This window comes from Balearica regulorum, chromosome W (assembly GCF_011004875.1).
Source record: "Balearica regulorum gibbericeps isolate bBalReg1 chromosome W, bBalReg1.pri, whole genome shotgun sequence".
NCBI classification, from domain to species: domain Eukaryota; kingdom Metazoa; phylum Chordata; class Aves; order Gruiformes; family Gruidae; genus Balearica; species Balearica regulorum.
In genome coordinates, this window is record NC_046219.1 from 28,192,197 (window position 1) to 28,217,140 (window position 24,944).

The 24,944-nt window shown below is 43.4% G+C and overlaps 3 protein-coding genes across 7 annotated transcripts in view; 2 read left to right on the forward strand and 1 right to left on the reverse strand.

Annotated features, from left to right (window-relative positions):
- LOC142599156 (3-hydroxy-3-methylglutaryl-coenzyme A reductase-like) overlaps positions 1-24,944 on the forward strand; it is a 695,832-nt gene that overhangs the window by 97,777 nt on the left and 573,111 nt on the right. The window lies entirely within an intron of this gene.
- LOC104641364 (ceramide transfer protein) overlaps positions 1-24,944 on the reverse strand; it is a 141,260-nt gene that overhangs the window by 12,536 nt on the left and 103,780 nt on the right. For 3 of the 5 annotated variants that reach the window (XM_075738974.1, XM_075738971.1, XM_075738972.1), the window contains 4 exons: positions 21,113-21,199; positions 20,035-20,127; positions 19,357-19,431; positions 12,271-12,366 (listed from right to left, as the gene is read on the reverse strand). In XM_075738974.1, coding sequence (XP_075595089.1) covers positions 12,271-12,366; positions 19,357-19,431; positions 20,035-20,127; positions 21,113-21,199 — 351 coding nt within the window. The remainder of the gene's footprint in view (positions 1-12,270; positions 12,367-19,356; positions 19,432-20,034; positions 20,128-21,112; positions 21,200-24,944) is intronic. The other 2 variants (XM_075738973.1, XM_075738975.1) reach the window with 1 other exon arrangement.
- On the forward strand, positions 1,849-3,656 carry LOC142599140 (3-hydroxy-3-methylglutaryl-coenzyme A reductase-like). Its single transcript, XM_075738810.1, has 4 exons — positions 1,849-2,384; positions 2,486-2,644; positions 2,941-3,095; positions 3,248-3,656. The coding sequence occupies exons 1-4, from the start codon at positions 2,310-2,312 to the stop codon at positions 3,300-3,302; spliced, it is 444 nt and encodes a 147-aa protein (XP_075594925.1). The 5' UTR covers positions 1,849-2,309; the 3' UTR covers positions 3,303-3,656.

Genomic DNA, 24,944 nt, shown 5'->3' on the forward strand with positions numbered 1-24,944 from the left:
CCAGCAGAGGGCTACAAGGATGATTAGGGGACTGGAGCATCTCTCTTAGGAGGAAAGGCTGAGAGAGCTGGGTCTGTTTAGCCTGGAGAAGAGAAGACTGAGAGGGGATCTGATCAATGCTTATAAATATCTAAAGGGTGGATGTCAAGAGGATGGGGCCAGACTCTTTTTAATGGTGCCCAGCGACAGGACAAGGGGCAACAGGCACAAACTGGAACACAGGAAGTTCCACCTGAATACGAGTAAAAACTTCTTCACTTTGAGGGTGACAGGGCACTGGAACAGGTTGCCCAGAGAGGTTGTGGAGTCTCCTTCTCTGGAGATATTATAAACCCACCTGGACACGATCCTGTGCAACATGCTCTAGGTGAACCTGCTTTAGCAGGGGGGTTGGACTAGATGATCTCCAGAGGTCCCTTCCAACCCCTACCATTCTGTGATTCTGTGAGTGTGATATAATCAATCTGCCAGGCCTCCCCATATTTATATTTCAGCCTTCGTCCTCCATACCACAGAGGCTTGAACAGCTTGGCTTGCTTGATTGCGGCACATGTTTCACATTCATGGATGACTTGTGAGATAGCGTCCATGGTCGAGTCCACCCCTCGATCAGAAGCCCATCTAAATGTTGCATCTTTTCCTTGATGGCCTGAGGTGTCATGGGCCCACCGAGCTATAAATAATTCACCTTCATGTTGCCAGTCCAGATCTACCTGAGCCACTTCAGTCTTAGCAGCCTGATCCACCTGCTAGTTGTTTTGATGTTCTTCAGTGGCCCGATGCTTGGGTATGTGAGCATCTACTTGACATACTTTTACAACAAGTTTCTCTACCCGAGCAGCATCTCGCCATAATTCAGCAGCCCAGATGGGTTTACCTCTGTACTGCCAGTTGCTCTACTTCCATTGCTGTAACCACACCCACAGGGTCTTTCCCACTATCCAGGAGTCAGTATAGAGATAAAGTACTGGCCACTTTTCTCGTCTGGCAGCTGAATGGCTTTCACCTCTGCAAATTGGCTCCATTCACCTTGTTCTTCAGCAGCTTCTGTGACTCATTGTGCAGGACTCCACATAGCAGGTTTCCACCTTTGATGATTTCCTACAATATGACAGGATCCATCAGTGAACAGGGCATATTGCTTCTCATGTTCTGATTTATTATAGAGTGGGGCCTCTTCAGCATGCATCACCTCCTCTTCTGGAGATATTCTGAAATTGTTGCCTTCTGGCCAGTCTGTGATCACTTCCAGAATTCCTGGGTAGTGGAGGTCAAGCCTGTTGTGTAATCAGTGCGATCCACTTGCTCCAGGTAGCATCAGTTGCAAGATGTGTAGAGGGGACACTCCCTTTGAACATCCAGCCAAGCACTGGCAGTTGGGGTGCCGGGAAGAGCTGTGCTTCAGTAGCAATCACTTCTGAAGCAGCTTGAACCCCTTCATACGATGCCAATATTTCTTTTTCAGTTGGAGTATAGCAGGCCTTGGATCCTCTGTATCCCTGACTCCAAAATTGTTTGCAAATTTTTTCAAATTGTTTGCATTTTTACTGCTGATTCAGTGGCAATATCTGTTATAACCCCAAGATTTCATTCCAGAGTAATAATGGGGAGCCCATCCTTTGGTAATTGGTATTGTTAGTTTTTAAGTAAATTTGGGATGTTCCCACACGCACACACACTATGTACATCGCTAAACTTACTTACATTGAACTCTAATATATTAAACTTTGTATTTTTGTAAGTATTGTAGACTTTGCACAGATCTCTGTTATCAGTTGCTATTCCTACTACACTGGAATATCTTAAATTTTGTCCACAGCACTATCATCTTGTTTGTGCTCCGTATTCTTATTGGGGAGGGTTTACTGTCTGGAGCAACTTGGGAGGAAAGTTGCTATCATGTCAAGGTGAATTAATGGGATGTTTCTGCCAAGCTGGTTTTGTTTGTTTCATACTGAAGATAAATGAGAATTTGAAATGGAGAAGGTAGCCAATGAATTTTTCTTAAAGGCATGTGCAAGTCCAAACCCTTTACACGGATTTTTCCATTGTTACTTGGATGATGCAGTCTGCATTTGAAAGGGCTCCTTTTGAACAAAAATAAAAGTAGATATCTAGGAGAATGATTGAGTCAAATTCCATATGGAAGCAAGCAAGGGGCGGGGGCTTATTAAACATGAAATGAGGTATTTCTACTACATTGCCTAAGGAATGGTGTAGCAAAAGTGTATCACTCTGCCTAGGTATTGAAGACAACTACAGAAGATATAGTTGAAGTCAATGTAAACAAAAATTTGGTGGGTTCTGCGATGGCTGGTAGCATAGGTGGCTACAATGCACATGCAGCAAACATTGTGACAGCTATCTACATTGCCTGTGGTCAGGTAGGTTTGTTTTACGCCAACTCAACTTTTCTTTAATTCGGTAATTCTTAACCAAACGCTTAATTGAGTTTTTTGTTTTGTTTCTTCTTCCTGATCTAAAGGATGCTGCACAGAACGTGGGCAGCTCTAATTGCATCACTTTGATGGAGCGAACTGGTTTCACCAACAAAGACCTATACATCAGCTGCACAATGCCTTCTATAGAAATAGGAACTGTTGGCGGAGGCACCAACTTGCTTCCGCAGCAGGCCTGTTTGCAGGTATAAAGCAGAAAGTTTAAAGCAATTTAGCTTCGTAAATCAAAGCTTGCTTTTGTGTTGTGTATGTTGTGTCCGAGTAACGTGGGAATGGGGCTTCTTGAAAGTTGGTGGATTTGACGTGAAAATTTTAGAATTATCTAATTGTTTTCATATATCTAGTTTTTAAAGCTCAAGATCTTTAATATTAAAGAGACTTAGAGCCAGTTGATTGGATATAATTTGGAAAGACTTACTTTAAAACTTAGCATAAATTTACTTAGATTTCATAGCATAATATTGCATATTTTTCTCTTCAGATGTTAGGGGTTCAAGGTGCAAGCCAAGATAACCCTGGTGAAAATGCCCGTCAGCTTGCCAAAATTGTATGTGCTACAGTGATGGCAGGGGAATTATCACTAATGGCAGCTCTTGCAGCTGGGCATCTAGTTAAAAGCCACATGATTCACAACAGGTAAGAAATGGAAAAATTCATATATTTCTCTGCAGTTCTGCCCTTCTTCCAAGCACACAAGAGTCAATAATAATTACATGAATAATTTTAACATATAATATCAGTGTATCATTTTAACTATCTAATGTAGTTATCTTACTGGTTTTTCTTAGGTCAAAAATAAATCTACAAGATCTTCAAGGAACCTGCACTAAGAAGGCAGCTTGAATACTAAAGCAGCTTTGAAATGAAGAATCATTCTAGCAACTGACCAGGTGCACGGGGGGGAGGGGAGAGAATCTGTGAAGTTAAGAATGAAAATCACCTTCAACTCAAAGATTTCTGTAGAAGATAAACTGAGAGATCAATGGACTTGTGTGAGACTACTAATGCCTTTGACCTTCTTTAACGGTTAGAGATGACTTCATGAAAGAATTCTTATTCTTGCGCATTGTTTTCTGAAGGGTCCGTCTTATGTTTTTACAGGTTGAGATTATTTTGACTGGCAAGCTCCTGGTAACTACCAAGGTGAAAAGTGACGTAACATACTTCTTTTTTTTTCCCTCTCTTTTTTTTTTTTTTTTTTTAAAAAACATAGAAAGTTGGTCTAAACTTGGCTTGAATGCATTGGTTCTTGCCATCTTTATTTTCTGGTTAGCCGAGTATGTTTTTTAAAGTGATGGCAAGCCTAAGCACTTTCCATGAACTTTAATTTTGTTTATTTTTATTTATTTAATCTTGTTAATTTTGTTTGCATGTAAAACTTTGGTCTTAGGCTTTGAGCCAATTTTATTGAATTGTATTGGTTTTGTAGAAACCTCTGTCTATATATAGTACTGAAATTGCTGCTGCTTCAGCTAAGTAGCATTCAATGTTTTAACTCCACAGTTTAGGTTATTCCTTCATGGAAAACTTGTGACCTACAAAGTGCTGAACTGTTAAGTATAATATGTACTGAAGTAGGTAGAAACGGTGTCTTCAACTGTTTTGTCATTTTGTTCAGGTAGAAATAATAGATTTTGAAACTAGTAACTCAAAAAACAATTAGAGGTCAGAGCGCTTAGTAATTTAAGCAAATGAAGTTTCTCAAAATTGTTTGAAAAAACAAGCCAAAACAAAGCAATCAAGAACAGATGTTTACACTTCTATTAAAAGAAGTATCTTAAAGTACAGTGTGTTTGTATATTCCTAACTATTTTTTTTTTTTAACTGTTTGACACTTATTCCCCTGGAATAAGCGTGTATACACTGCTTAACCTGAGATAAAATGAAGCCAGAAAAATCACACTGTCCTTTAAACGGAATTAAAACATAAACCCCAAAATTTAACACTAGTTATTTTTAGGGGGGAGCCTTTATGTTAAAAAGAAATCTTATCCTTTTTTTCAATGAAAAGTACTACTTAATGGAATTCAGTGAAATGACATGTTAATGCAACAAGCGGGTTTTGTATTAAAATAGTGTACTTGGACCAGTGAAGCAGTCTCAGGTGTTCTTCATGTAATGCAGAAAACCCGGGTTTATTCTGGTTTGATTCACCCTTGGGAAGATTACTAAATACATCATCCTGCCTAGTTAATCACAGGAGGAAAATTGTTAATATGCTTGATAACGGTGGTTTTGGGGTGGTTTTTTTTTTTGTTTGTTTTGGTTTGCGGAGGAGGGAATCAGTGGATTGGACTGGATTTCTTTACAGGAATGCAGCAGCATTCCTAAAGGGGTGACTAACAGAGGTGCTCTTCTAATGTGCAAATTTGATATAAATCATGATGGGTTGTTTTCTAGTACGTCAACGCACTAATATTGTAATGAGCTCATAAAGCTAATGTGCAAGCATGAAGACTTACTACATGCTGGATATGTTATGATAGCATGTAAATATCATTAATGTTTATCTTCCTGCAGTATTGTTGCTAATAGCTACCATTTTATTTAAGGAAAGTTGGAACTACTTTGTTTCTATGTTCATTCAGTAATCTTATTTAAAGGAACACTGTACTAGCAATAAATGGTGGTTCAGTGTTCATTTTGGTGGATTTAACTGACATTCCGTCTTGCAGAATTAACATTTCGTATTATTACTAAATTGTGTACATTTTGGTACAGAACTACTTTTTCAGTTTCAGTAAAACAATGGAAAAGATATTGGCTTAAATGTGATATTATAAGATCACTTCATGGCTTAGTGAAATATCTTAACATAAATTAAGAAGGTTAAGGAAAATATGATTAGCATACAGTACTAAACGCAGTGGGGATATCTTGCCTTGTTTGCAGAAGCCTGTACACATTTATTCTCCTCAAAGCTGAATTATGCGGTTTGCTCAGATGGGAGAACTAATTCACTTCACCATTAGCAATACCTTCTGTTGAGGCGTATTTGGGCGTTTCTCCTATCTTCCAGAAGATTGTTGAATTATACTTTTGGTAGTGTTGTGGTTTAACCCCAGCCGGTAACTAAGCACCAAGGACTAAGCACTTGAACTGACGCCCATCATGCCATTTTATTCCTAAAAACTGGATCTCCTGTGCAGGTCCCTTGACCTTACTTTGTTTTATGGCGAAACCAGCTTTCAGAAGGATTTGGGCTATATTCTTCCCTTTCTCAAAACCTTCTTCTGCTGAGTTGCCCCATACGATGATGTCATCAATGTAGTGCAGGTGCTCTGGGGCTTCACCCTTTTCCAGTGCAGTCTGGATCAGTCCATGGCAAATAGTGGGGCTGTGTTTCCACCCCTGGGGCAGTCGATTCCAGGTGTACTGGATGCCCCTCCAAGTGAAAGCAAACCGTGGCCTGCACTCTGCTGCCAAAGGGATCGAGAAAAACGCATTAGCTATATCAGTTGTGGCATACCACTTGGCTGCCTTTGACTCCAGTTCATATTGAAGTTCCAGCATGTCCGGCACAGCAGCACTCATCGGCGGCGTGACTTCATTCAGGCCACGATAGTCTACCGTCAGCCTCCACGCTCCATTGGACTTCCGCACTGGCCGTATGGGACTGTTAAAGGGTGAGCAAGTCTAGCTGATGACTCCTTGGCTCTCCAGTTGACGAATCAGCTTATGGATGGGAATCAGGGCGTCTCGGTTGGTGTGATAGTGCCGCCGGCGCACTGTTGTGGTAGCGATCGGCACGTGTTGTTCTTTGACCCTGAGCAACCCCACAACAGAAGGGTCCTCCGATAGACTGGGCAAGGTAGACAGCTGTTCCATTTCCCCCGTCTCCAAGGCAGCTATTCCAAAAGCCCACCAGTAGCCTTTTGGGTCCCTTGAAATACCCTTTCCTGAGGTAGTCTATGCCCAGGATGCATGGAGCCATTCACACAGGGGTGCTTTTGCCACTCATTCCCAGTTAGGCTTACTTCAGCTTCCAGTACAGTGAGCTGTTGGGATCTCCCTGTGTGGTGGTTTAACCTTGGCTGGACGACAGGTGTCCATCAAGCTGCTCTATCACTCCCCGTCTCAGCAGGACAGGGAGGGGAGAAAAATAAGATGGGGAAAAAAAACCAACCCAAAACTCGTGGGTCAAGATAAAGGCAGTTTAATACAGCAAAGGCAAAAGGCCGCGTGCGGAAGCAAAGCAAAAGCAAAAGATTATTCTCTACTTCCCATCAGCAGGCGATGTCCGGCCACTTCCCGGGAAGCAGGGCTTCAGTACGTGTAGCGATTGCTCCGGAAGACAAACGTTGTTAAAAAAACGAATGCTCCCCCGTTCCTCCCCCTATCTCTCAGCTACTTATTGCTGAGCAGACATCATATGGTATGGAATATCCCTTTGGTCAGTTTGGGTCAGCTGTCCTGGCTATGTCCCCTCCCAAGATCTTGCCCACCCCCAGCCTACTGCTGAGGGGGGGAAAGAATTGTTGGAGAGACAGCCTTGATGTGTGCTGGCACTGCTCAGTAGTAGTCAAAACACTGGTGTGTTATCAGCACCTTGCTAGCTACCAATACACAGCAGAGCACTATGAGGGCTGCTATGGGGAAAACTAACTCCATCTCAGCCAGACCCAATACACCTTGTCACTCCAGAAATACAGATGGGTTCTGCCCCTTTATAGCTTGATGGCATTAGGGTACACTGCGCATTGGTGTCCACTAGAGCCTTATACTCCTGTGGGTCTGATGTGCCAGGCTATCGAATCCACACAGTCCAGTAAACCCGGTTGTCCCTTTCCTCCACCTGGCTGGAGGTAGGGCCCCTCTACTCCTGGTCATAGTATTCGTTACTCACTTCTTGTAAATATGAATCAGAAGCCCCTTTGTTAAGATCAGAAGTACGATCAGCCCTTCTACTCTGTCTGGGGAACTGCCCACTGGAAACTGGAGCAGCAATTTTTCTGGAAGAACCCTCTTTTGTGTTTGTTTCTCCTTGCAACTCACGTACTCGTGCCTCTAGGGTCAAGGTAGATTTTCCATCCCACTTCCTCATGTCCTCTCTGTGGTCACGCAGATTAAAGTACAGGGTGGTCTGTGGTGTGTGCCCGCTATCTCCTCTCTCTTGAGTAGACAAACGCTTTCTCCTACTAGCTGAGATACTGGTCGGTACAGGTGGGGAGTAGGACATATCCTCCTTGAATTGTTGGAACTCCCGGGATAGTTTCTCGGACAGTTTCTCCACAGCCGAGACGCACGCCCTGAGGGAGGAAGAGAGACTTTCTTCATATTGCCGGAGTTGGCCAGCCAATTCATCCACCGTTTGTCCTTCTACATCTTTCCAGGTCATTACTGCCAATGAGTTGGTTTACGACAATGGTGTGCTCTGTATAAACTTACGCCACATGGGTCATGTGCACTTGACTTCATCTGCATCTTTGGATAACTGCTAATTGTTCAGGTCATAATAAACCATCTACCACACGGCTAATTCCCTCAAATACTGGATACCTCTTTCCATGGTGGTCCACTTGCCTGGGTGACATACACCACCTTCCTTGGAGGGATAAATTTCCTTCATGCCTGACAGGAGTCGCCTCTAGAGGCTGAAGCACTTGTGCCCCTTTTCCAATCGCTTTGTCCATGCCCACTTCTCTAGAAAGGGATCCCAGCTGCTTGGCTTCCCTACCCTCTAATTTCAGGCTACTGGCCCTGTTATCCCAGCATCGGAACAGCCAGGTGACAATGTGCCCGCATGGATTACAGCCGAGAGAGAAATTTCTTTCTGCAGAGAAAAAATTAGAAAGGCAAAAGCCCAACTAGAACTCAATCTAGCCACTGCTGTAAGGGATAACAAGAAATGTTTTTACAAATACATTAACAACAAAAAGAGAGCCAAGGAGCATCTCCATCTTTTATTGGATGCAGAGGGGAACATGGCCACCAAGGATGAGGAAAAGGCTGAGGTACTTAATGCTTTCTTTGCCTCAGTCTTTAATAGTCAGACCAGTTGTCCCCTGGGCATTCAGCCCCCTGAGCTGGAAGACAGGGACAGAGAGCAGCATAAACCCCCCATGATCCAGGAGGAAGCAGTTAACGACCTGCTATGCCACCTGGACACTCACAAGTCTATGGGGCCGGATGGGATCCACCCGAGAGTACTGAGGGAGCTGGCAGAGGAGCTTGCCAAGCCACTCTCCATCATTTATCAGCAGTCCTGGTTAACAGGGGAGGTCCCAGACGACTGGAGGCTTGCCAGCGTGACACCCATCTACAAGAAGGGCCGGAAGGAGGATCCGGGAAACTACAGGCCTGTCAGCCTGACCTCGGTACCGGGGAAGATTTTGGAGCGGTTCATCTTGAGTGCGCTCACCAGGCAGGTGCAGGACAACCAGGGGATCAGGCCCAGCCAGCACGGGTTCATGAAAGGCAGGTCCTGCCTGACCAACCCGATCTCCTTCTATGACCAGGTGACCCGCCTAGTGGATGAGGGAAAGGCTGTGGATGTTATCTACCTGGACTTTAGTAAGGCCTTTGACACTGTCTCCCACGGCATTCTCCTAGAGAAGCTGGCGGCTCATGGCTTAGACAGGTGCACTCTTTACTGGGTAAAAAACTGGCTGGAAGGCCGAGCCCAGAGAGTTGTGGTGAATGGAGTTAAATCCAGTTGGCAGCCGGTCACAAGCGGTGTTGCCCAGGGCTCAGTCTTGGGGCCAGTCTTGTTTAATATCTTTATCAATGATCTGGATGAGGGGATTGAGTGCACCCTCAGTAAGTTTGCAGATGACACCAAATTGGGCGGGAGTGTCGATCCGCTTGAGGGTAGGAAGGCTCTGCAGAGGGATCTGGACAGGCTGGATCGATGGGCCAACTGTATGAGGTTTAACAAGGCCAAGTGCCAGGTCCTGCACTTGGGTCACAACAACCACATGTGACGCTACAGGCTTGGGGAAGAGTGGCTGGAAAGCTGCCCGGCGGAAAAGGACATGGGGGTGCTGGTTGACAGCCGGCTGAGTGGTCAGGCATTGGAACAGGCTGCCCAGAGAGGTGGTGGAGTCACCGTCCCTGGAGGTGTTCAAAAAATGTGTAGACGTGGCACTTTGGGACATGGTTTAGTAGGCATGGTGGTGTTGGGTTGATGGTTGGACTTGATGATTGTGGTGGGTTGACCCTGGCTGAGGGCCAGGTGCCCACCAGAGCCGCTCTATCACTCCCCTCTTTCATTAGACAGGGGAGAAAAGGTACAATGAAAAAAAAAAACTTACGGGTCGAGATAAGGACAGGGAGAGATCATTCTCTAATTATCATCACGAGCAAAACAGATGGAACTTAGAGAGGGAATTCATCTTATTTATTACTAAGCAAAACAGAGTAGAGGAATGAGAAATAAAACCAAATCTTAAAAACACCTCCCCCCACCCCTCCCATCTTCCCGGGCTCAACTTCACTCCCGGCTTCAACCTCCGCCCCCCTCAGCAGCACAGGGGGACGGGGAGCGGGGGTTACGGTCAGTTCATCACACGTTGTTTCTGCCGCTTCTTCATCCTCAGGGGGAGGACTCATTGTTCCCCCCGCTCCAGCGTGGGGTCCCTCTCATGGGAGACAGTCCTTCACGACCTTCTCCAACGTGAGTCTCCTCCACGGGGTACAGACCTTCAGGAGCAGACTGCTCCAGCGTGGGTCCCCCCACGGGGTCACAAGTCCTGTCAGCAAACCTGCTCTGGCGTGGGCTCCTCTCTCCACAGGTCCTGCCAGGAGCTTGCTCCAGCGCGGGCTTCCCACGGGGCCACAGCCTCCTTCAGGTGTCTCCACCTGCTCCGGCGTGGGGTCCTCCACGGGCTGCAGGTGGAATCGCTACACCCCCTCATCCTCCCTCCATGGGCTGCAGGGGGACAGCCTGCTTCACCATGGTCTTCACCACGGGCTGCAGGGGAATCTTGCTCCGGCGCCTGGAGCACCTCCTCCCCCTCCTTCTGCACTGACCTTGGTGTCTGCAGAGTTTCTTACATCTTCTCCCTCCTCTCTCTGGCTGCAAAAGCGCTCTCTAACTGTTTTTGTCTTTCTTAAATATGTTATCACAGAGGCGCTGATTGGCTTGGCCTTGGCCAGCGGCGGGTCCGTCTTGGAGCCGGCTGGCATTGGCTCTATCAGACACAGGGGAAGCTTCTAGCAGCTTCTCACAGAAGCCACCCCTGTAGCCCCCCTGCTACCAAAACCTTGCCACGCAAAACCAACACAATGATCTTAGAGGTCTTTTCCAACCTTAATGATTCTATGATTCTCTGTATTCCATCCAGGCTCGCAGTTCACTCAGGGATAGGGATTGGGTGGTTACCGCCTTGTTTATGAGTTCTGCCTCTTCCTCCTCCTCTTCTCGTGATGGCCCTGCTTCAGAATAGTCTGCTTTGCCCATTCTTCCCTTAGTAAGGGACATGACTTTCGCTTCCAATATTTCTTCTTCTGTATAGGGATGACTGATACTGGCACGAGTTGGTTCTCTGGTTCAGCTGCAGTGCCTGTTGCCGGGGTTGGAGTAGCTGCAGTGCCTGTCGTTTTGTCGTCGGATCCAGAGACTTTCTCTTCCCCTTGAGGGTACTGAATAGTCTTCAACAGGGCTCGGTAGGCATGGGCCAGGCCCCAACGTGTTGCAGTGACTTGTTTCTCTCTGGAATTGCCAGGGTGACAGCATACCTTTTCCAAATATTCTACTAGTTTTTCAGGATTCTGCACTTGTTCAGGGGTGAAGTTCCAAAACATCAGAGGTGCCCACTGTCCTGGGTACTTGCCCATACTATCCCACACGCCCGGCCACTCATAACTATCCAGCCTCGGGGCAGATCTCTGGGTGATGTTCTTAAATAGTTGTTCAACCCTGAACAAGACCTGAAACACATTCAGGAGACATAGCAATAGGAACATGCTGGTTTGAACATCCCAAGGATATTAAAAGTTCTCAAGAGCTATTGTGACTTGCCAGAAGGAGAAGTTGAAGGAGCAGGGAAAGTGTCCCCCCCTTGTCTCCCTCATAAATTGGCTCTCCGAGGAGAAAAGGTAAAGGGTGTAATTTTTAATGCTTTCCGCAAGATGGCTCCCAAAGTATGGAGATGAAGGCAGTGCTGAGTACAAATACCGGATTAGTCTCATGACCAGTAATTTTATCATATCATAAGCCAGTGTTACACAGTACAGCAAAATGATAACTTCAATCCAGCCCCCAAAGGTGATAAACAGCACCACAGGGAACATATACAAGAAGTAAGGTGTTACATAACGCAACTCCGAGAACCAGCACAACAACTGAGAGCAAATAAATCAATGTTATGGCCATTGGCTTTTAAACTAAAATTCGTGGGTTGAGATAAAGACAGTTTAGTAGGACAGAAAAGGAAGGAATAATAATAATAATAGAATATAGAAAACAAATGATGCACAATGCAATTGCTCACCACCCACTGACCGATGCCCAGCCAGTTCCCGAGCAGGAGCCCCCCAGCTAACTTCCCCCCCCCAGTTTATAGACTGAGCATGACATCATATGGTATGGAATATCCCTTTGGTCAGTTGGAGTCAGCTGTCCCAACTTTGTCCCCTCCCAGCTTCTTGTGCGCACCCAGCCTCCTCGTTGTCAGGGCAGTATGAGAAGCTGAAAAATCCTTGACTTAGTGTAAGCACTGCTTAGCAACAACTAAAACATTAGTGTGTTATCAACATTATTCTCATCCTAAATTCAAAACACAGCACTATACCAACTACTAGGAAGAAAATTAACTCTATCCTTGCCAAAACCAGGACAATCAATTAAGCAAAAAACCCATATGCTTACCTTCATTTCTCCTTCTTCTACCACTAGCTGCCAATTGGCATCTCCTCCTACATCTTGCAAGGAATATGTCATATGGTTTTGTACCATCTCTTCCACCTTTAAAGGAAAAAATACACATTTTTTAAATCATCCCTTCCATCTTCTTGGGCAGGGGACTGTACAATATTGGAAGCCACAAGTCAGTACTTCAAATCTTGTGCAGGAGCTGAACAACAACGCCTTCTACCACAGGTTAAGAACAAGCAGATACTTCTGGCCTTCAGAAACAAACCCCAAAAATCTTGATTCAACTTCCAACTTCATTCTTTATGGGTACTTCCCTATCCTTCCTTTGCACCTCTAAACTGTCAAAACTCACTATTTCTACCTAAGACAGTTTTATTTCAGCATGTAGGAAATTACTTCCGTTATCTCCAACTAGAATTACAATGCATTGTAAGACTTGAAAGTCAATATTCACTGAAGAGCATGAAAAAAGCTGAACAAAAGCGCGGGGAGAGAGACAGACGACAAGCTCTAAAAAAGTGAATGCATATCAGAAGTCATATTGAAACAGCAGTGAAGGAAACAGTCATGAGCAAAGCATGCCTATTCTGTTTCAATGGCATCTTTGCACAGTTGCCAGCTAGAAAAACAGAACGGAAATGTTTACATTCCAAAAAATTACGATGATGCAGAGACTCCACTATAGTCGCGTGCTTTTCTTAAAGGCCAAATATTTGATACATTTTTATCAAGCTACGTGACTACCTCTTTGGGGTTTTTTTTGTTACAAATAACGTGCAAGAAAATGGGTGGTGGGATAGGAAATGGATTTTTATTTTAAATCTACAGTCTTATTCTATGTTTCTTTTGTGTCCGTGCCCCCCTCCTCCCCCCCATTTCCAAATCCTACTCTCCCCCAAATAAAAATAGAGACAAAAATATAAAGTATCCATTGCTGTATAATGTTTACAAGTGCTGGAAACAATAACTTTTTCCACCTAGAAAGTAGACAACTACTAAAACTCATCACAGCAAATAAGTCCATGTAATTGACCCTATTTTCCTGAATTACTAGAAATACCTTTTTTAAAAAGAAAAAGCACTGCAAGCAAAGGTTAGTCAATCGACTAACATACAGATTAGTCTAAGAAGTGTACAATCACAAGATTAATAGCCTGAACCTATAAGTGGTTTTTGCACAACTTCTTACAAAAATATTTTATATGCACACTAGGCTTTATAACCTATAAAACATAACTAAGTAGTACAAGTATAAAGCAAAATTAAAGAATACTTAATGACCTTTTTCTGATATGATACAGAATTGATACCGCTTTTAATTTAAAGCAGTAATTTTGTTTGTACAACGTACTCTTTGGGCAATACACTTAAGATCAGGAAGAAAAAAAGTAACTGAATCAAGTCAAAATCCTCAAAGTACAACATAAAAATAAAATCCTTTCAATAGAAATTATACTTTATCTTATTTTAAATATAGACTTCTCTACAGAAACACAAGTTATCAGTCCAGTTTGGGGAGTTTTCTTTGATTTTTTTTTTTTCAAGTTATAATGAGCTATAAACACCTGCAAGATTTGTGCTTCTGCTTTTAGACAGGCCATCTTTTCCTACCACTTACTAACAGATTTCCCACAAAATACTCTTCTAATATTTTTTTTCCAGTGACACAATGACAGTACAATCCAAGCCAGTTAAGAATGTGGGCTATTTAAATATTCAATTTACTAGCTCGAGAAAGAAATCCTCACCATGCTCCCAACCTTTACCTGCAACACCTTCAGGTCCCTATCTCTCTTCTCCTAATCTATTAAGGACAAAACTGGCTTTTATATCATTGGTTTGTATTTTGCTGCTTTTTGATTTATGCTAAACACAGAGGGAGGAGGGGAACAGCAAAGAAAGAAGAGAATGAGGCATTCACAGGAGTGGAATCTAAACAGTTTAAGGCCTTTGGCATTGTTCAGCATTTAACCCACTGACTTCCTTTGAAAGCTTGAAAGGCATTTTCTGATAAAGTTTCATTCCTGCTAACGCAACATCTTTCAGACAGCTTCCCCTTAGGTTTGGGGAAGGAGAGGTATCGTCATTGCAGCTTTCAAAGGAGTGAATGCTGGTTTTCACTAACAAGCTACTTGGCCAAGTAATTGCAGGGCCTACAACTGCCTTGTGCATACTACCTGTCCAAACTGCGATCTACCTGCTGGTCGCTGTCTGTCAGCCTGCACCTATTTCACGTACCACATTAGCCACAGAGTCAAGATTCACAGCTTCTTTCCCACTGGGGAGGCCACGCTATTACCTCTGGGTTCCTGAGAGACTACAGAAATGGCCTGCAAAAATACTTGCAACCTCTAGCCCATGTAGCCTTGGCCTGAGCATTAAGTAAGCAGTTCACGTAAAAGGCCCTCAGAACAGCTCAATCTATTTTAAAATCTGATAGTCCTTTAAAAGAGGAGAGTGATCTGCAGAACATCCGCAGCGTTTTAAGCCCACAACCTCCCGCTCAAGTGGCAGAGACAAATCAATGCCTTTCTGAAGGCACACTGAAGATCCAGCTCCTGTCAGAATACACATTTACACTTCTCAATCTTAAAAACAAAACTGCAAGTTTCTACTTGACCTTTTACTAATACCAAAATTCCCTTGGTATGAATGAAGTCTAGAAACAAGCCCCATTTATTCAGAATCAAGATATTAGCTTGCCTTTCCAAAAGCCAAATCCTCAGCCTGGGGACAGAGACCAATTTCCTACTAATAAGGTCCACAGCAGTTTGTCACCAAAAGGCGTGCTGCTTTTCTCTTCATGCTCTCAGTTGTCTTTCACCTGCTTGTTCACTAGCAATGAAGCTCCAGAGCAGGTGGACTGACTTACTGATCTGGCAAAAGTTTGTTCTAAGGAAAATATGGGGGAAGGAGGGGGCAGAGAGGAGTAGGTTTCTTGTAAGTTAGTGTCCTGGTTTTTGGCTAGGATAGAGTTAATTTTCACAAGAAGCTGGGAGGGGACACAGCCAGGACAGGTGACCCAAACTAGCCAAAGGGGGTATTCCATACCATTACGACATCATGCTCAGCATAAAAAGGGCCTAGTACCAGCTTAGTGTGTGGTCCTGTGAGGGTTGGGTCCTGTCATTGCGTGAGCAAATTGCATTGTGCATCACCCACTTTGTATATTGTTATAAGTTTTCCTCTTCCTTTGTTGTCCTAGTAAACTATCCTTATCCCAACCCACGAGTTTTACCTTTTTCTTCCGATTCTCCTCCCCATCCCACTAGGGAGCATCGGGGGGGGGGGGGGGGGGGGGGGGGGGGTGGGCGTGGTGCTTAGCTGCTGCCTGCTAAACCATGACAGTTACCAAGATCATCCTTTCTGCAGTGAGTCAGTTAACTTGAAACCACATCCTAAGACACTAGGTAGTAGTTTCTACATAGTATAATCCCTGCAGCTGCTGAAAAGAGCGACACCTTGACTTCATAATCCAGTCCATTTGACCCTGATCTTTAACGTCAATTTGCATTACTGTGATAAGGACCTGGTCAACCTCAGATTTGTTTTTAAATAGTTAGATTTTCAGCCACACTAGTGCTCTGATACTCAGGTTTACCATATAGATCCACAAATGTTATCACAGGACTAAGAGATGAAAATGAGAAGGTTCACTGATTTTAGTGACTATGAGCTTCCCTTACACTGAACTGGCCGTGCACCCATAGCCGGATAGAATAACTAATAACTTTTTCCACCTAAAAGGTAGGCGACTACTATAGGATTTGTTACCAACCAATGGATTTGTGTGGCGCACGTGGGTTCGAATCGCATCCTTGTTGCTCACTTCTTTTAAATATGAATCAGCAGCTTCTTCCATAAGATCAGAAGTAAGATCAGTCCTCCTACTCTGCCTGGGAAACTGCCCGCTGGAGACTGGAGAGGCAGTTTTCCTGGAAGAATCCCCTTTTGTGATTGCTTTTCCTTGCAATTCATCTACCTGTGCCTCTAGGTTTGAAGTAGGTTTTCCATTCCACTTCCTCATGTCCTCTCAGTGGTCACGCAGGTAAAACCACAGGGTGCCTCACAGAATCACAGAATCACAGAACGGTAGGGGTTGGAAGGGACCTCTGGAGATCATCTAGTCCAACCCCCCTGCTAAAGCAGGTTCACCTAGAGCATGTTGCACAGGATCGTGTCCAGGTGGGTTTAGAATATCTCCAGAGAAGGAGACTCCACAACCTCTCTGGGCAACCCGTTCCAGTGCCCTGTCACCCTCAAAGTGAAGAAGTTTTTACTCGTATTCAGGTGGAACTTCCTGTGTTCCAGTTTGTGCCTGTTGCCCCTTGTCCTGTCGCTGGGCACCATTAAAAAGAGTCTGGCCCCATCCTCTTGACATCCACCCTTTAGATATTTATAAGCATTGATCAGATCCCCTCTCAGTCTACTCTTCTCCAGGCTAAACAGACCCAGCTCTCTCAGCCTTTCCTCCTAAGAGAGATGCTCCAGTCCCCTAATCATCCTTGTAGCCCTCTGCTGGACTCTCTCCAGTAGTTCCTTGTCTTTCTTGAACTGGGGAGCCCAGAACTAGAGTCTCCAGTACTCCAGATGTGGCCTCACTAGGGCAGAGTAGCGGGGGGGGGGAGGATAACCTCCCTTGACCTGCTGGCCATGCCACACTCTTCTGAACCCACCCCAGGATACCATTGGCCTTCTTGGCCACAAGGGCGCACTGCTGGCTCATGGAGAGCTTGTTGTCCACCAGGACTCCCAGGTCCTTCTCTGCAGTGCTGCTTCCCAGCAGGTCAACCCCCAACCTGTACTGGTGCTTGGGGTTATTCCTCCCTAGGTGCAGGACCCTACACTTGCCCTTGTTGAATTTCATTTGGTTCCTCTCCACCCAACTCTCTAGCCTGTCCAGATCCCGCTGAATGGCAGCACAGCCTTCTGGTGTGTTAGCCGCTCCTCCCAGTGTGCCTCGTGGTGTATACCTTCTATACCCTCTCTCTTGAGCAGAAGAACGCTTTTTCCTAATAGTTGAGATACTGGTCTGTACAAGCGGGGAATTAGACGTAACCTCTTGGAGTTGCCAGACCTTCCGGGCCAGTTTCTTCAACAGGATTTTTTTTTATTTTTTCAGACAGTCTTTCCACAGCTGAGACACAGGCCTGTAGGGAGGAAGAGATTTTCTTCATGTTGCTGGAGTTGGACAGACGCTTCATCCACTGTTGGTTCCTCTTCGCCTTTCCAGTCTATTACTGCCAGTGAGTTGGCGTACGCTAGTGGTGCACTCTTTACAAACCTCTGCCACATGAGTCGGGTACATTGGACTTCATCTGGATCTATGGGTAACTGCACGTTGTCCGGGTCATAATAAACCATCTCCCACACAGCTAATTCCCTCAGGTACTGGATACCTCTCTCCATGGTGGTCCACTTGCCTGGGTAACATACATCATCTTCACTGAAGGGATACCTTTCTCTCATGCCTGACAAGAGTCACCTCCAGAGGCCGAGGGCTTGTGTCTTTTTCCCAATCGCCTTGTCAGTGACCCCTTCCCTAGACAGGGATCTCAGCTTCTTGGCTTCTCTACCCTCTAAGTCCAGGCTACTGGCCCAGCTATCTGAGCATGTCATCAGCCAGGTGACAAGTTGCTTGCCTAATCTTTTTGTATATCTCGCAGCTCACTCTGGGATAGGGATTGGATGGTTATTTCTGGTTCTGTCTCTTCCTCTTCTTCTCATAATGGCCCTGTTTCATCATCCTTTACTAAACAAGTTGACTTTTGTGTCCATTTCTTCTTCTGTATAGGGATGACTGATACTGGTATGGGTTGGTTCTCTGGTTCAGCTGCAGTGCCTGTTGCTGAGACTGGAATGTACCCATGTACCCATAGCCTGACAGACAACCAATTCTATCTTTGGAATAAAACTTGCTTCCTATCACTTGATTTTCCCCCCTCCTCCCAAACAAAACCAAACTTGAATTACTAATGTGACTACTGGAGTACCAGTAGATGAGCCTATCAGTGTTGTGCAATGACCTGCATATTTTTCCCCTTGCGATAAGTTCAATGTCCAGAAATTAACTGACTGCAATAGGTCAAGGCAAGTATTGGGATTTCAGTCCAATAAGCAAGTTCTTAACAGAAAGCTGGGGATAAGATCTGCAGGTAGTATGATTCCAGGCTCTGTTAATCAAAAGATAATCCATTCCTTCTATTTGAAGAAGCAAGCTGTTTGCAGTATTAGCTAATAATTTAAAAAACAAACAAACAAAACCCAAAACAATAGATCCCAGCAGGAAGCCCCATATTCACAATCACATATGGACCCCAGCAGAAGGAAACGAATAGCATGAATGCTATGTCTGAACACATTTTTTTTGAGAATAAAGACCAAACACATGAACTCACTTATCTAATTTAACTCTAAACTAGGATCTTCAGAGCAAGCACCTAGAGTAATTTTGTACATTATTGGATTATATCACTTCGACTACATTCACATATTCAGGATGTCAGACATTTTCTGAAGGATAATTGAATATATTGGAACTGTTCGGTAAAAATTCTCATACCCACATTCTTGTTTGTTAACAACATACTTTATGACCTTTCAGTAATAAAACTAGTTGTAGAGGTAAAAAATTATAATAGAGAACCTTAACATTTAGTATCTTAATGTCATTACCAGTGACAAACAAATTTTAAAGACAAAATTAAACCTTTGATTTAAAAGCAAAAAAACCCTATTCAATTTGAAGCAAAGACTATCTCCAGCCCACACAAAACAGGTGTTATTTTATTACTTTTATTATAATCAGAAATGCAAAATTTTCAAGTTGTAGGCATTTTTATTAAAACTACTGAAATCAATCCAAGTTTCACAAGATTTGGGCCCCTGCACAAGTGATATGCATGCAAGCAGAATGTAAAAAGACAACCATTTAGTATAGGACTAGAGAACTCCTTTTTTTGTCTCAACATACTAGTTTAAAACAAGCAGTGATTTATGTAACAAAAAACCCAGGTTCTAGAGAAGAGGAGGAAACACAGCAAAGATAAGCAACCCCCACTCTACACATTAATACAGTACCTGGGTGCTGAATCTGTGAACATCAGAGATACTGACTAGATCAATGGAAGACATGGAGGAAGAGCGACTATAGGGCTACCAGAGACAAAGAAAAAAACAAGTAATCAGAACAAAGGCACAACAGAGCATTCAGTACCAACTTGCAAACACAAGATAATGAAGAAAAGGAGAACAAAAGCACCATAAGCAGCAAGCACAGCAGTGAATTCTGATTTCATGCACCTATTATGTATTATGCTCCCAGTGTAGCCCTAAGAAGAGCATAGTGTTTCCAGTAAAACTGAAAAAAGTCAACTGATACTAATGCAAGAGACTGGATATTTTAATTACTTTTTTTTTAATTAATTAAATGAATTTTGGTGAAGGTATCTTAAAAACACTGAGGTTAGCAAGTTGGGATTTTTTTCCCTTTAATATCGTCTCTGACTGAGAAGCTTGATACAAGTCAAGAGTATTCTAAAAAGATACTGAAATCAGTATTTTTTGAGCCAAGACAGAAAACAGTCCTTCTTCAATTCCAGCTACTTCAATTGAAAATGAGTAAATCATTGAAAGTTATACCAGAACCATCTAAAAAAATAATAAAATTAAAAAATCAATCTTACCTATCCATATAAAATATTATATAGAAATATAAGTCAGCTGATTATCCAGAGGAGATCATGAGAAATATCTTACCTTTTGGACAAATCTATGAGTCCCCACAGCAGAATATGCATCTCCAGAAGGTAAGGATGCTGGCCAGTGTAATCTGACCTTTTCACTTTGGGACTGCAACAAAATAGGTTTAATTATTGGTAGTCAGCTGCTACTGCGCAGACTATGAAATGGAGTGAGGCGTCCTCAACCTATATAGTGGTTACAACAACTAATGCTGTCCATGACAGACATGAAGTTGTCATCCTGCTGGAGTACTCAGGAAGTGAATGGGCCTAGAGACTGAATTACCCACTCACCTATACTTCAAGGTGTATTTCCAGGTTAAGGAAAATAGATTGGCAGCATTAAGGATGTTGCATCCATGTAGTAGTACAACAGTCACTCAAAACTTTTACTCTCTGCTAAGAAACCCCAACATAGATAAACTCTGTTGGGTGCTATATGTCCACTAGAAAGTCTTATAATTCTTAAACAAGTCATTGTATTCACTATATTCACAAGCCTAAACACTTTTAAGACAAAGGAGGCATCAATTTGTTATTTCCTCTCATTTTATACACTACTATATGTTGTCATATTCTATATATTTCATCACATGCATCTTATCCCTTTTTGATCCTTGTCACTGCAGTGTATTCAAGAAATGAGTTAGAGAAATAGCAGAGCCTACACAATTTTTTAATAAAAAACAAACACTAACAGAACTATGTCTTTCCTATTTTACATACTGCTACAGTCAAAAGAGCAATAATTAGGTTTTGAAAAACAGTATTTGATATTCTTATTTGCACAGGGCATCAGTTACATATAAAGATAAAAGTTTTATACAGGACTAATACACTTATTTAGGAATTAGAAACCAGAGACATTGAATTAGCTTAACATTTATACTATCCTTTTCTATGCAAGCTGTGAAGTCACTTTCTCAAAATTAGTGTTAGGCAATGATATTTAACTGTACAAATATTAAGTAGTGAATTACACATATAAGTGTCAGTATAAAATATCTAGAGTTTCAGGAGAAGTACCCCAGGACTAAGTCATATACATCTTCCACGAAGTGCCCATCATTAACACATTTTTCAAGTATCAATACCTGTTCTTCCATTTTATCCTGTCTATCGAGAGCAGCTTCAACAGCATCAAAGAATTCTTCTTCATTAATCAGACTATTAGGACCCTCCTAGAGCATAAGAAACAAAACTACTTCAAAATTTTGGAGACAAGAGAGCACCACTTAAGTTTAATATTAGAAATAGATATTTATATATTATGCATATAAGTGACAGAAGGAAGTTTCTTCCATAGACCTCAATTATTTTCACCAATATTCTTAGATTACAATTCATCTGAAAACCCTACTTGTTAAAGGCAGTTATTTCCTTTAACTACAATTTAGGGGTAGTTCTATAAACAAGCAAAAAACCAGGAAACTGAAGACTGAGTAACAGTGTCAACATGCTTTGACATCAGATTTAGGTTTTAATTAACATGTATCTTCTCTTAAAAATGTTTAGTGTGTCAGTAAAGTAAATATATTAACATAATTGTGTAGTTAGACTCCTTCCAAGTATTCCAGTGCCTTAGGGTGGATTTCAGATATGTGCTCAAAGCACAAGATGACAAGACAAAATCCTGGGGATCACTGTTGAAAATTCTTGGAAAGAACAGTTTAACAATAAATAGCAGGTAGAGTTAAGTCAACTATTAAAAACTTGTGTCCATGTCCTGGTTTCAGCTGAGAGGGTTAATTTTCTTCATAGTAGCTAGCATGGGGCTATGGTTTGGATTTGTGCTGGAAACAGTGTTGATTATAAATATAGAGATGTTTTTGTTCTATGGACCTATTGTTGTTGAGCAGTGCTTGCACAGAGTCAAGGCCTTTTCTGCTTCTTGCACTGCCCTGCCAGGGGGATGGCTGGGGGTGCACAAGAAGTTGGGAGGGGACACAGACAGGACAAGTGACCCCAACTGATCAAAGGGATATTCCATACCATATGATGTCATCCTCAGTTTATAAGGAGCTTGGGGGAAGAGGATGGGGGGGGTGGGGGAGGCGTCGTTCGGAGTGATGGCATTTGTCTTCCCAAGTAACCGTTACATGTGACAGAGCCCTGCTTTCCTGGAGATGGCTGAACACCTGCCTGCCCATGGGAAGTGGTGAATTAATTCCTTGCTTTGCTTTGCTTGTGCGCGTGGCTTTTGCTTTCCCTATCAAACTGTCTTTGTCTCAACCCACGAGTTTTCTCACTTTAACTTTTCCAATTCTCTCCCCCATCCCGATGTGGGGGAGTGAGTGAGCGGCTGCGTGGTGCTCAGCTGCCAGCTGGGGTAAAACCATGACAGTCCACTAAGTAAAATGGTAATTTAAGAAAACTAGGTTTATTGCTTTTATTGTATTGCAAAACAAACTGGTCCAGCAAATTTAAAAAACTTACTTTACAACAGGGATATCTGGGAGAAGCAGATAATCCGGTAGACAAAGTCCAATTTCCTACCTATTTTTTTCTTTTACAGTGCCTCGGTCACAACGGAGAACCTAAGCTCAAGTATCTTTTAAATATCCCAACATATTAGTACTATTTCTCAGACTATGATTTGTAAATAGAAACCTGCTTGATTAATGTAAACGAGAAGGTCAAGTTCTTAAAAATTATGCAAACCGCATTATAAGTTGTCGTGGTTTAGCCCCAGCTGGCAGCTAACCACCACGAGGCCGCTACCTCACTCCTTGCCCCTCCCCCGCAACTCATGGGCTGGGATAAGGACAGTTTACTAGGACAGCAAAGGGAGAGGAAAATAACAACAGTACTTAGAATACACAAAATGGGTGATACACAATGCAATTTCTCACCCGACAACCCTACATAACCACACACTCAGACCTCAGACTGTCCCATTTTGCTAATTTGGGTCACCTGTCCCAGCTTCCTGTGAAAATTAATTCTATCCTAGCTGAAAACCAGGACATTATCCACCTCTTATTCTATACCATCTACGTCATGCCCAGATTACACTTTCCAATTAATCATCACCACTTCCCCTGTCTTTGAGATATATATACACACACAGAGAGATATCATTCCCTTAGTCTACGAACCATCCCTCTAAAATGTCCATTGAGTTCATTTACTCCATGACTTAGGGCTCCATCTGTCATAACAGTCTCTCAGGGCAGGAGAGATGGTGTGTGGTGTTGGACTGTTGCATGCTGCATCCAGAGCTCACATATCTGGCACAGTCCATACTTGCAGTCTGTGCATTGAAGATGCTGATTTCAAGGAAGTTGTTGGGCACTGGTTGCTGAAGACAGTTCTAGTTTCATCATCACTTCTCTTTGCTCAGTTTCATCAAAGTTCATTCTTCATTAATTTGGGTGATTCTTACTGTAATACCACTGATACAGCATATAGCAATTGTAGTAGTGATGACATACAATAGCAGGGTTATTTAGCAATTAACATCATACAATTTAATTTATTGGCTATTTTCACCCAAAATCAAATCCCCTTGAGGTACACATCAGAATTCCCCATCCTTCCGCATCACCCACCAAGTGCACCCAGGTCCTAGAGCAAAAGCAGTCCCATGGATGGGTTTGCCTTTGCCTGAAGCAGGGATAACCCAGACTGTCTTCCCCAACATATTTTTCATGCACACTACAGGGACTTTATCCCCTTCTACAGTACCTAAAAGTTTTGATTGGGCAGGGCCAGCTCAATTGGTAGATCCCCTAGTGTTGACTAACCAGGTGGCTTTTACTAAATGTGTGTCCCAGTGTTTGAGGGTCCCACCACCCATTGCTCTCAGTATAGTCTTTAGCAGCCCTTTGTATCATTCAATTTTCCTGGAGGCTGGTGCATGAAAGGGGATGGGATACACTCACTCAATACCATGCTCTTTGGCCCAGGTGTCTATGAGGTTGTTTTGGAAATGAGTCCCATTGTCTGATTCAGTTCTCTCTGGGGTGCCATGTCACCACAAGACTTGCTTTTCAAGGCCCAGGATAGTGTTCGGGGTAGTGGCATGGGGCACAGGATATGTTTCCAGCCACCCAGTGGTTGCTTCCACCATTGTAAGTACATAGCGCTTGCCTTGGTGGGTTTGAATAATCAATCTGCCAGGCCTTCCCATATTTATATTTCAGTCATTGTCCTCCATACCAGACAGGCTTTACCCGCTTGGCTTGCTTGATTGCAGGACATGTTTCACATTGATGGATGACCTGTGAGATAGCATCCATGGTCAAGTCCACCCCTCGATCACGAGCCCATCTATACGTTGCATCTCTTAATGGACTGAGGTATCATGGGCCCACCGAGCTATAAATAATTCACCGTTATGTTGCCAGTCCAGAGCCAACTCAATCTTAGCAGCCTGATCCACCTGCTGTATTTTTTTAAATGTTCCTCAGCAGCACAACTCTTGGGTACATGGGCATCTACGTGATGTACTTCTACAGCCAGCTTCTCTAGTTGGGCAGCAATATCTTGCCATAATGCGGCAGCCCACATGGATTTGCTTCTACGCTGCCAGTTGCTCTGCTTCCATTGCTGTGACCACCTCCAGTTCGCCAACATGGCTCAGGGGCTTTGTGAGTGACCCAAGCCGGTGTCTGCTGTGCCTTACACTCTGGTGGATCTGACATGCCAGGCCATCGGATCCACACAGTCCAATAAATCTGCTTGTCCCTTTCCTCTACCTGGCTGGAGGCAGGGTCCCTCTAATCCTGCTCATCGCATTTGTTACTCACTTCTTGCAAAAAGGACTTAGAAGTCCCTGCAAGAGGATCATAAGTGCGATCGGGCCTTTCACTCAGTCTGGGAGACTGCCGCTGGAAACTGGAGTGGCATTTTTCCTGGAAGAATCCCCTTTTGTGACTGTTTTGCCTTGCAACTCATGTACTCGTGCCCCTAGGGTCGAGGTAT